The sequence below is a fragment of the Myodes glareolus genome, chromosome 10 (genome assembly GCF_982192425.1).
Source record: "Myodes glareolus chromosome 10, mMyoGla1.1, whole genome shotgun sequence".
In the NCBI taxonomy this organism is placed as follows: domain Eukaryota; kingdom Metazoa; phylum Chordata; class Mammalia; order Rodentia; family Cricetidae; genus Myodes; species Myodes glareolus.
Genome location: NC_142035.1, coordinates 58432349 through 58445419, shown reverse-complemented (window position 1 = coordinate 58445419; position 13071 = coordinate 58432349). Strand labels below are relative to the sequence as shown.

The 13071-nt window shown below is 43.0% G+C and overlaps 1 protein-coding gene across 1 annotated transcript in view; it reads left to right on the top strand.

Moving 5' to 3' along the window:
- The window catches only part of Ganc (glucosidase alpha, neutral C), a 56497-nt gene that overhangs the window by 15671 nt on the left and 27755 nt on the right, over positions 1-13071 (top strand). Inside the window, exons 6-11 of the mRNA XM_048459722.3 lie at positions 318-363; positions 5255-5321; positions 6685-6781; positions 7984-8164; positions 8377-8530; positions 10557-10792. Coding sequence (XP_048315679.3) covers positions 318-363; positions 5255-5321; positions 6685-6781; positions 7984-8164; positions 8377-8530; positions 10557-10792 — 781 coding nt within the window. The remainder of the gene's footprint in view (positions 1-317; positions 364-5254; positions 5322-6684; positions 6782-7983; positions 8165-8376; positions 8531-10556; positions 10793-13071) is intronic.

The following is a 13071-nucleotide window of genomic DNA, read 5'->3' as shown; positions in this document are numbered from 1 at the left end:
GGAGAGTCCTCCCTTCCAGACCATTCCAGTCTTGGCAGCAAGCACCTTTGCCCACCGAGTCAACTTCCTACCCCTTCTACCCCGACTGACCTTGAAGTTGCTATACAGGCAACAATGACTGAACTCCTAATACCCTACCTTAGTCCTCTAAATCCTTAGAGTAGTTATGTAATGCCATGCCTGGCCTATAATGATGTCGTATTTAATAAACGAGAGGATAGAATTTATGAAGACTTGAAAATGATAGTTTTTGTTACTGCATTAAATCCTGCCTGTCTTCCTATTGCCTGAAACAACTTTATCTGTGTTTAAAACAGAGCTACCAAAGGGAACCAGGAGAGTGTGCCAGCTGACTCCTCTCAGGTAATTGAGATCTAGGAATTTACTCTTGATTTTCTTTAACACTCCTGTAAGCATGTAGTGGATTCTGCTCCCCTCTTCTCTGGAAGGGTGCTTGGTAAGTGTGCTGCTATATATAAAAGGGGATTTCTTGTCTTTGTCTGTATGCTCACCTTAGTACCTTAGTCTTTTTAGTGCGTGTGTGCATGACAAAAGTGGAAGTCAGAAATCAGTACCAGTGTCTTCCTCAATTATTCTCTATTTACCTCTTATTACATTTCTTTTCCGTGTGTGTGTGTGTGTGTGTGTGTGTGTGCAGTATATATGATGTGTACTGTATCCATATATTTCTTTTGTTGGCAGGAAGGAACACAAAAGGAAAAGAGACAGGTAAAATGCTAAAGAGCTAGGCAAGGCTGTTCTATGGAGAGACTAGCAGTGCTCTTTTACTTAACAAAATCTGTTGAAGACTGCCTCCTGCAGGCAGGCACTATTGAAGAAATTGGGAGTTCATCATTAAACTGACCTAAGGTCCTTGTTTCTCAGAGTGTACCTCTTTTAAGCTGACCTTTTTCAGTTCACTCTATGTAGATGGATGTTTCTTTCCTGCCCACCAGTTTCTACATAGCCAATATGGAGACTTAATATTAATTATAAATGTTTGGCCAATAGCTCAGGCTTATTACTAGCTAGCCCTTACAATTTAAATTAACCCTATTACTCTGCATTCTGCCACGTGGTGTTACCTCTCTTTCATTTTACACCTCCTTACACCTTACATGTCTCGTTGGTGACTCCTCAAACTCTGCCCTCCTTCTTCCCAGCATTCTCTCTGCCCCAAAAATCCTGTCTAGCTGTCAGCCAATCAACGTTTTTATTAACAATGAAAGAAATACATATTTACAGTGTACAAAGATTGTTCCACAGCAACCCTAAGAACAAAGAAGGTTTTAAACATAGGGATAAGTGGTCTCACTTCTGTTTTTAAAAAATTATTTTGGCTGAGTTATGAAGAATAGACAACTAGAAGTCTTTTGTGTATTTGTGCATGTGGGTGTGGTATGCACATGTCTGTGCACATGTGTACATGGGTGTACATGCATGCTTATGTGAAGGCCAGAAGTTGTCATTTTCAATTACTCTCCACCTCATATGGCAGTCTCTCACCTGTTGGGGTTTGTACGTTCCAGTGTAGGGGCGTGTGGATTAGAAAGATTAGGTCGTAGGAACAGAGATGTGAAAGAAACACTGAGACATAGGATAGGACCAGGAGGGCAACTCAGTGGATACTGAATCTGCCTGCATTTATTTTCCCTATATTTATATACCCCAATTCTAAAAGGGGGGAAGAAGGCAAAAGACTGCTTTAACATGACACAAAGGACAACCGGAACAGTTACTTGTTTCAATTCTTGAGACATCAAGCCACTGTTTCGTGAATTAGGCATTCTGATGTTTTGGGCAGGATATGCAGCAAGTACACCTTAGACAAAGTATTCTGTAGGCAGTCACTCCCTTAGTCAAACCTCCTGTTTTAAAATGAATGGGGCAGGAATAGGCTTAAATTCTCTGACCTTTGGTCAGGGTGGAACAGATGCACCTCTATGAGCCGTCTTAATGTCCAATACACTAAGTAACCACACCCTAGGTCAGGATATCTTTTTTGTGAACACACTTATTGTCAACAACTTTGAAAGAGTAAAAATAAGGTCCAACTCTCTGACCTTTAGTCAAGGTGGAACAGGACTCACATCTGTGGGCCCCCACACTCACCTGAACTCAAAATTTAGCTAATTTAGCTAGTGTGTCAGGCTTTCTTTTGGACCACCTACCAGCTCTCAAATCAAGGCACAGAGACTTATTAGTTTTGAATGCTCGCCTTATCTTGGCTCTTATTTCTTGCTAGCTCTTTTAACTTAAATTATCCTGTTTCTCTTCATCTGTGTTTTGCTTCGGGGCTTTTTACCTTTCTTTCCTGCTGTATATCTTACTTTCACTGCTTCTCATGTCTGGCTGGCTGGCGAGTACCTGCCTTCTGATGGCAGACATGTCCCTCTCTTTCTCCCTTGTTCTCCTTCTCTTAAGCCTAGATTTCTCCTACTTATTCTCTTTCTACCCAGCAGCCCGCCTATCCTTCTCCTACCTAGCTGTTGGCTGTTCAGCTTTTTATTAGACCAATCAGGTGTCTTAGGCAGGCAAGGTGAAACAAATGCAGCACACCTTTACATAATTAAACAAATGCAACACAGACAAATGTAGCAATCTTTACATCGTTAACAAGGGCAGCAGAAACAAATTAACACACCTTCACATAGTTAAAGTCATATTCCACAGCATAAACAAATGTAACATATATTTGCCTACTTAAAATATTCCACAGCAAGATAGTCTTCTAGTCAGCTTGTCTGGGGATCACCTGTCTGCCTCCCAAGCACAGCGCACTGTGTCTACCCAACATTTACAGGGATGCTGAGGATTGAACACAAGTCTCCACACATCAAGTACTTTACAACTGAACTGTCTCCCAAGGATTCTGTAACTCATGCTGGTCTGAAATACATTATGTAGCCCAGACTGGCCTCCAACTCACAGCTATACTCCTGCCTCAACCTCCTAAGTGCTGAGGTTCTATGTGTGTACCAGCATACCTGACCATTTGCAATGATGAAAGTATTTCTGGTGCCCTAAGAACAAAGGTTTTTTTTTCCTTTGATTTTTTTGAGACAGGATTTCTCTGTAGCTTTGGAGCCTGTCCTGGAACTAGCTCTTGTAGACCAGGCTGGCCTTGAACTCACAGAGATTCACCTGCCTCTGCCTCCCAAGTGCTGGGATTAAAGGCGTGTGCCACCACCGCCCTGCAGTTTTCTTTTTCTTAAGATTCATCTGTACTGATGAAAATGAGAAAACTCTGTTTCAAAACGAACAGAGAGGGTGAGTGCATGACTATGGACTGCATTGTGATGTGTCACGTCCACTGGGAGATAGCTGATCAGATAGCTTGAGTCGCAGTTTTAAGTCACAGATCCTGTCACACATGTTACTAACCATCGCTATAGGAAAGTTTTCACTGTTTGAGGGAGTTCCCACACTGTATGTAATGCTTATGCTGGGCCCCAGGGTAGCACAGTTGCCACTTCAGGCCTGCAGATGTGACTTCGAAGAAGCACAGGCTCACTTTACAGAAGCTTTGATGATGAAGAAGGAAGCTAGAAATGGACAATTCACTTTTAAGCAAAATTTCTTCCACATAGTTCATATTTTCTCTTTCTTATGTAAGTAGCTATAGAAAGAGGCAAGCCCTGAGAAACCACTGCCTTCCCATTTATCTGACATCTCAAACCAGCATGAACGTACACCTGATCGCAGAGGCGAAACTCAGTTAAAAAAAAAAAAAAACAAGTGTCTGCTTCCAGCCTCTCAAAACGCACCTGTGTTGGGCCAGGAAGATGGCCCAGGGGGTACTGCCAACATTATGGCCTGAGTTCGACCCTCAGAACCCACATGGGAAAAGGAGAGCTAATTCCGTGGGTTGTCCTTTGATCTCTACATGTGCACGGTGTCTTATTCACCCTCTGACACATGAACAAATACATAAGTGTGAGAAAAAGTTAGAACTGACTGAAGTTATTAGATTCTCATGTTTTACCTCATGTGTTCACATGAACACTTTTCCTTCTAGCCGGGTAGTGGTGGTGCACGCCTTTAATTCTAACACTCGGGAGGCAGAAGCAGGCAGACCTCTGTAGTCCGAGGTCAGCCTGGTGTACAGAGTGAGTTCCAGGACAGCCAGGACTACACAGAGAAATCCTGTCTTGAAAAATCAAACAATGTTTTTCCTTTTATTTCTTTTATATGCAAAAACTACATTTTCAAAATACCATTGTATTTTAGTTCATATAAAGATGTTTGTGACAAATGATGAGGCAGTTCCTCAAAAAATTAAATAGAAAATTGCAGTAAGATCTAGTAGTCCTGCTTCTTGTATGGACTCAAAAGTGGGGTCACTGCAGGACTGGTCACAGTGACCATAAGGAGGAGGAACACAAGACCAAACCAAAATGTGACCTATACAAACAATGAAGTCGTATTTGGACCTAAAAATTAAAGTTCTGATGTGTGCTACAAAATGAATAAAACCTGAAGACAACCTGTGAAGTAAGCCGGTCATGAAAGAACAAACACTGTACAATTCTAATTTATGAAGTGACTGTAGTCAAATTCGTAGAGTAGAAAATAGAGCGGTTTTGCCAGGGGTGCAGAGATGGAGAAATAGAGTTGTTATGTAGCAGGGAAGTCCAGTGTGGGCAAATGAAAAACTTGTGGGGCTGGATGCTTGAGGATGGCCATCATCATACCACAGAGCAAATGTCCTTGGTGACACTGGGCTGAATGCTTAGAAATGGTTAAAAGATAAAGTGTATGTTATGTATTTTAACACAGTAAAAAAGATTCATAAGAATGATTGTTGACTTTTGTAGAAAACACTAGTTTATTAAATATATATTATAAACTGATCTTCAAAACTATGAGAAAAACTATGTAGACCAGGCTGGCTTTGAATTTATGGAGATCTACCACCTCTACCTCCCATGTGCTGGGATTACAGGCATGTGCTAGCACACTGTGCATTTTCTAGTCTTTAAATTGTTTGTTAGTAGTCATAGTAAGAATGTGTATGATGCATGTGTGGGGCAGGTGTGCAGGCCATGTACTTCTTGGCTTCCACCCTTACGTGGATCCCAGGGATTGAACTTGGATTGTCCAGCTTGCATTATTAAAAGGCAAGGATCTATACCTGCTGAGCCATCTTGCTAGTTCCTCAGTCTTCCTAATAATCCAAATAAGATATACTGTTATGGTGATCACATTTGTTGCAATTTATAAGCTCATTTTGATCTTCTTTTTATGCAATTAGGAAAATCAAGAAGACCTAGGCCTATGGGAAGAGAAATTTGGAAAATTTGTGGATGTCAAAGCTAATGGTAAATTGTCAAAGTTAAGGATATAATATTAAAATAAAGCATTCCAAAATATCTAAATATTTTTATCATTTGATGGTGGGAGTTACAGGTCAATGATAGAATGCCTGGCTAATGTAGGGGGTACACTAGGTTCAATCCCCAGTGCCATAAATAAATAAACAAACAAATTGTTGACAGAGGTTTCTGTCCCACCCTGTCCTGCAGCTGTTCTGTCCCAAAGAAACACACAGAGGCCTACATTAATTATAAACTGGTTGGCCTATTAGCTTAGACTTCTTATTAATTAACTCTTACATCTTACATTAACCCACAATTTCTGTCTGTGTTAGCTGCGCGGCTTGGTACCTTTTATCAGTAGGTCATTTTCATCTTCTGTCCTTTGCATCTGGGTGATGACTGCAGACTGAGCCTTTCCTCTTCCCAGAATTCTCCTGTTCTGGTTGCCCCACCTATACTTCCTGCTTGACTGCTGGCCAATCAGCATTTTTATTAAACCAATAAATCTTTACAGGGTACAAGATCACTGCCCCACAGCAACAAATAAATAAATTCCTTAAGCTTTGAATTAAAAACAAGTAACTTGTATAAAGTGCACAGAAATCTCTGGGTTGAGTTTCCTATTCTTCAATAGCGCAGTGCAAAGAGAAGTAATTGTGTACAGCTTATGGAGGAATGAGAGCAATAATGGACCCCGTGCAGCTTATGGTCTTAGGAAAGGGTCTGGGCCAGCATACTGCTTGTGTTCTGAGTAAACCAGACAGCTGGAAATGTCACATATTTTCACGAGACCCAAGTGATGAGAACCCAAGTTATACAGCTCATCTACTCTAACATTTTGAACTAATAATTCTCAATCCTCTTCATCATTGTCTCAGGTGTTACATGCCTATCTGTGGTGTTTCTCACCAGGCTTATCAATATGGTTCATGGGATGGCCTCACATATCACAGTCATGAGAAGTCATATCCTGAGGATCCAGGAAAGCCTTCTTGCTGTTCTTAGGGAGCCACAGGCAAGGCTGACAGGAAGATTATCAGTCAGAAGAGAAGCACAAACTCTTTCAGCAAAGACTGAACATGCTCAGTATCAGGGGAAAAGGAGCTGCAGCACACAGCTTAGACAACATAACTAGTAAGTGACAGCTTCGCATTCATACACATTATGTGTAACACACATGTTCACATACACACCCATTGCATCCACCAGTGCCCAGACATCACAGCATCTTACAGTCAATACACAGCATTGATTGGTAGGGGCAAGTTCAGACCTCTTTACTCCCAGCCAAGTTGTTAGCTATCAGCTGAATCTTTTAGATTGGTTCTTTTGAGAAGCAACTCAGTCACGAACCTGGTCTCTACAGGTCCTTCCTCTGTTGGTTTGGATTTCTCCTTCCACGGATTTGAACATCTCTATGGTATCCCTCAACATGCAGAGTCACACCAACTTAAAAATACTGGGTAAGCAGCAGCAAGATTTCTTAAATGGTCTCTGCCTTGATATCTCATATGGAGTTAAGAAACCTTTTCAGGTGCTGAACAGTATCAGAGGTTTGAAAGCTAGGTAAGAACACACAAGCGAGGTTCTGCTCTTGACTGTGAACATCTGCAGTAATGAACTGCAATCTGGAACTGTAAGCCAAAGAAGCCCTTGCTCGCTAGGTTGCTTTTTGTGAGAGTACCTGTCACAGCGATAGAAATGAAACTAGGGCAGGACATAAAAGTAGAAAGAACCAGTGCCACAAAGCTGGCTTCTGACTTCCACATGTGTACACACACACACACACACACACACACACACACACATACACACATTCACATTAATTAAAAGGCTACAATAGTGAGCCCAAAAATACAGAAATGAAAATAAGGAGTAATTGGAATTAAAGTGGAGGAGGTTTGCTTTTACAGTGAAGGATCTGTTTTTGTGCAACCCTGGGAGAATACCAAAGAGAAAATACTGATCTTGAAAAGGACCTTCACTCTAATGAGGACAATGAGCCAGAGAACGTGGCGTCTCGAGTACCTGTGAATCCCTTGGAGAGACCATTTCAGGCTGACACTACTGACAAATGGATCCCAAGGGCATCTGCTTAAAAGGAGCCAAAACCAAAAGAAGCAGAGGCTGTTTATTTAGTAGGTAGGCAGAGTGACTAGTCTTGCCACCCCAGATCCGAGCTCCCCATCTCAGTCCTGTTCCAGATCTGGAGGTATGTTAGGATGTGCTTCTTTTCCTTAATTGCAAAGAAGTCTTCACACAGTCCATTAGCAGAGGGATTCAGTGTGGCTGCTTTTCTGGAGAATTCACAGGGGACCTTAGTAAAGGTATTCCAGGATTTAAGCCTGAGGTTCCCAGGGAGCCAACAGAGACGAAGTGGGAGCTTAGCCACCAGATTAGGCCAGGAAACCTTTAGGCAAGTGATAAGAGATGAGTCTTTGTAGGGGAGTGACTTTATATAGGGTCTTATTACATGCCCAGACTGTCTGGAAGCTGTTTTATAGCCCAGGCTGGCCCTTAACTCAGTTCTCCTGTGCTAGGACTGTAAGTGTGTGCCTTCATGCCTGGCAGGAGGTGAACAGTGTGTTCACAGGAGACAATGAAGCTGTTCTAGTCATCAGCAATCCACTTGTATATTTAGTGTCAAACCTGCTTTGTGTTTCAGGGTTGGAGATGCATACCGTCTTTATAACCTAGATGTCTATGGATATCAAATACATGACAAAATGGGCATTTATGGTTCAGTGCCTTATCTCCTGGCCCACAAACAGGGCAGAACTGTAGCCGTTTTCTGGCTGAATGCCTCAGAAACACTAGTGGAGATCAACACGGAGCCAGCAGTTGAGGTGAGCCATGGAATGTGGCTGCATGCCATAGTTACCATACCGCAGTCAGTCAGAGCCCCTTTCTTTAACAGCAGCATTTTTCTGTGACCAAGAGCTTTGCAGTGTAATTGACAAATGTCAGTAGGAGCTACCAAATGTAGACAGATTCACTTAGAACAGGGGCCTATAGTTTACAGTGAAATTTCTCAGATTTCCATCGCATCCTTTTCCAGTACGTCCTGACCCAGATGGGCCCGGCAGCTGCCAAACAAAAAGTCGGGTGTCGAACGGATGTACGCTGGATGTCAGAGAGCGGAATCGTTGATGTTTTTCTGCTGACGGGGCCTACGCCTTCTGACGTCTTCAAGCAGTACTCATCCCTCACAGGTACTTGCATGGAGACTGCTGGGGCCTCACTCCATTATGTTGTGTCTATCCTATGTATCAGCACTGCAAATTAATCTTTGTTCTACACTACGTGGAAATCACAAACAACGTCCCTATGCATTTTAAGTAGTAAGCACTTTTCTTCCTGCCATCTTTACATCCAGACAAGCTAAACATGACACTGGACTGTCCACTCTCTAATCCCTAACACCTCATATGCCTGCTTGGAGCCTTTAGTCTCTGGGAACAATCTTCCTGTAGCTGAGGAGTGTTCCACCCTGAACTTTTAAATGTGTTCTTCTCTGTTAATTGGGTCAGCTAGACTGGAAGTTCCTTTCCTCAGAACTCAAAGGCATTTCTCTCTGTCCCCTGTCTTTTCGCTCCAAAACCATTCATTGTGTTCCTTCCCACATGATCTGACTTTTCTCACTGAGCCACCTTCCTCATCACTAATACTGTGAATGTTTACAGTGAATTCCCTAGATGCATTCCTTTCCAATGGTCTCCGTACTTAGGGTAAGACATGGGCACCTTCAGTCTTAGTGTCCATCAGTCCTGGGAAAGTCTGCTGTTCCTTTCATAGTTTTCACATCCGTGTTCTTTCTCCTTTTTTTCTTTTTGCCTCTTTTCTGAGAAATCTCCATCTTATCTCCCCGGCCATCCATTTATGTTGACATGTTTCTAATGTTGAGGGTATTCCTATCTCTGATCTGCCTGTGTGCTCAGTGTTCCATGATGCCCTAGTCTACTTTGTAAGTCTTTTCTCTTTTTTTTCATCCTTAGAGCTACTGATAAAGATGTTTTTTTTAAAGATTTTCTTTTTATTTTAAAACTATGTATGTATGTGTTGAGATACAGTGGCTACAGGACCTAGAAGAAGGTGTCTGAGCCCTGGAGCTGGAGTTACAAGTGATTATATGGCTCTACATGAAAACCCTTGGTGGCTAGATGAGTCTGGTACCCTAGCACTTGAGGAGCATGTGGGGAGTCCCTGTCTTTGAGTGTCTTTGAGGTTTCTAGAGCAGGGAGGTGCTACTATCTGCCTTTGAGCCTTCCTCACACATTCTGCATAGCTCAACAGACACCACCTCCCCCTTACTGCCCACGCTCCAGATCTGCGTTGAACAAACTGCCCTTTGGTTGCTCTTTTGTTTCAAAGCTGCTTTTTGTGGTAGTTTTCATGAATCAGTTCTCTCCTTCCACATTGCGGGACCCAGGGACTGAACTCGGGTCACTGTGCTCGGTGGCAAGAACCTTTACCCACTGAGCCATCTCACTGCCCTCATTTCTTTAAGACAGGGTCTCATGTATGTCAGGCTGGTCTTGAAGTTTCCATGTAGCCATGGATGACTTTGAATTTCTGATTCTTCTGCCTAGTACACAAGTACTAGGATTACAGGCATGCAATGTAGAGTGCTGAGAATTTTGAACCCAGAGTTTTGTGGATACTAGGCAAATACTCTACCACCTGAACTGTATCCACAGCCCCTATGTTGCTATTTTTTATGTCTTATTGTAAAAAAATTATGAATAGAATTCTAATCTTGAGGTACAGGTCTCTTTATAAACTGATCTTTCCGGTTCCATCTCCTCTCAGTCTCACACTGTGACCCTGCAGTATTTTTTTCTCTAAGACTACATGTACTACTTTGCCTGTGTCTCTATTCTCTGTTCCTATGAGCTCTACCTAGTCTCCCTGCCTGGCATCCTCCTACTTATTCAAGGCTTCCACCCTTCTCACCTGCCTTGGAAAATCTCTAAAGATCCCACATTACTCTATAAACAGAATGAATGTGTTCCCACAGCGCTAGACTGATACCGTTAGCATAGCAGATATTTCAGTGCAGGGTTTATTTATAAGCCTGCCCCATCACCCTAACTGCCAGTTTCTTCAAAGCAGGGTCTGTTTTTTTTTCCCTGATTAGTCCATGCGTGCCAAGCTCAGTGTTTAATCCCCTGTAGAGCATGGGGAGATGTTCACTGATTGAATAACATCAGTAGCCTCCGTTGTCATCTTCTTTTTTAGGCACACAAGCCATGCCCCCTCTTTTTTCCCTGGGGTACCACCAGTGCCGCTGGAACTATGAAGATGAGCAGGATGTGAAGGAAGTGGATGCAGGTTTTGATGAGCATGACATTCCATATGATGTCATGTGGCTGGACATAGAGCACACCGAGGACAAGAAATACTTCACCTGGGACAAAAAGAGATTCGCAAATCCCAAAAGGATGCAAGAGCTACTCAGGAACAAAAGACGCAAGGTGAAGCCAGCCTGACATTGAAAGCTTTCTAGTCCCAACGTTAGTGGCACATCAGCAGGGGAAGACCCTCTGATGGAAGAAAATCATTGTGAACATAGTGCCTTCCAGTGTAATAGTAACTGTGAGGTGCAAAAATGCGGTGATGCCATCCATCCCTGCCACAGTTGTGTAAGCCCCTGGAACAATGAAGGGGCCTGAGCCTTTTAGTCTGTTGGTGGCAGCTACCCTGCTGTGATGGCACCCTTCTCCCCTAAAAATTTGTTCCCATTGTCAGAACTGGTGGTACTACACAGACACCAAAAGCAGAAAAGTGTCTCACATCGAGAGGCCTTCTGGAGAGAGCAGGGCTGTCTCCTGACTCCTTTGAAAATGACTTGAGAAGGCTGGGAAAGGGGCCCAACTTGGAGTTCCTGGTGGCAGGCAGGTGGTGTGGGGATGAGAGTTCTTCCACGTGGGTTGTCTAACCTTCCTGCCTCTGACCATCAGAGCTTGCTTTGTCAGGATGACTGCTGGTGGGCAGGAGGGAAAGAGGAGTGGTAGGGCTCGAAAGTCTTAACAACAGAGGGTCAGATATGGAGTCCTGGGGACCGAGATGGCTCAGCAGGTAAAGGTGCTTGCCCCACTTCTGACAACCTGAGTTTGATCCTAGGATCCCATGTGGTAGAAGGATGAAACCAACTCATGCAGCTTGTCCTGTGACCTCCACATGCACACCTGACAAACGTATGTCTCCCCTTGCCCCATACACAAGTTGATAAGTGTAATTTTTAAAAAATGTAACCAGATTTGTAACATGAGGGTCGGCTTGTTGGGGTTTCTGTTCCCGCCTGGTACCCCACAACCGGCAAGTCCCAGAGAAAATCAATCACACAGAGATCTCTATAAGTTATAAAGCTGATTGGCCCATTAGGTCAGGCTTCTTATTAGTCCTTGTAACTTATATTAATCCATTATCATTGTCTATGTTAGCCACATGGCTCAGTACCTTTCTCAGCGTGGCAGCTCACATATTGCCTCTTTGGTGGTCTACGCAGGAATGGTGGAGGGAGCTTCCTGTGTCCCAGAATACTCCCAGTCTCTTTGCTCCACCCTACTTCCTTTCTGGCTTTCCTGCCTATGCTGCCTGTCTGGCCAATCAGCGTTTTATTAAAATACATGATTGACAGAATACAGACAATTCTCCTGCACCACAGATTCTTATTTTTTTATATACATGCTTCACTGACAGACTTTCTCTGTAAATTTGGTCAAGGAAAGACCAAAATTTAAAGGGGGGAGAAAGAGAAGCCACAGAAAAGTACATAATTTCTAATGTACCTCTTCCCTGTTCTAGAGGGTTAGGGCAAAGGAAGGGTAGAAGTAATGAACTCACAGAGATCCGCCTCCCTCTGCATCCTGAGTGCTGGGATTGAAGGCATGGACCAACATGCCTAGCCCTAAACCCCAAATTTCTTACTTAATTAATAACTATAATTTGTCAAGCACTTAACTGTGGGCTAGACAGTATGATAAAGCATATTATTCCTCCAGCTACAAAACTCTCAAGTTGGCCTTATTGCCATTTTTCAGATGAAGAAGGGGTAGCTTGCAGTGGTTGGTAGTTTACACTGAGGACTGAACCCGGGTCTTCTGTAAGAGCAGCCAGTGATCCTAACAGCAGAGAGCCATTTCTTCAGCCCCAGCTGCTGTGGTAGCTTTTGTGAGACGAATGTTTAAGTTGTTATGCTAGAGGTCTTTGAGTAAGTGGGGAATGACAGAATACTTAACAAATTCCTGCAACTCAACAACTCCAAAAAGTCCAAACACTTAAAAACAATTGGCAAGGACTTGAATAGATAGATAGTCCACCAAAGAAGATGCTGAAATCAAGGTAGCTGAGAAGCATGTGAACACATGCTCCATGTGGAACTTGGGCTCCAGGGATCAAACTTCATGGTTAGCAGCAAGCACCCTTAGCTGCTGTGCTATCTCATCAGCTTTGTTTAGTTGCTGTTACTATTTTGATGTTCTGGTTTGGTTTCAATGTTACAGTTTGGTAGGGGGCTCATGAGGGGATGGGTACAGACATATACCTATAGAAGCCTGGGTACAGCCTGTGTCATTTCCTAGGTACTGTCTAGCTTTCTATTTTCTGTTTTGTGAGACACGGTCTCTAACTGACTTGGCTGTCAGGGTACCCCACGGATCGTATATCTGTCCCCACCTCCCTAGTGCTGGCATTATAAACATGTGCCTGACCTTTTCTTTTCTTTTTTTTTTTTAAAGATTTATTTATTTAT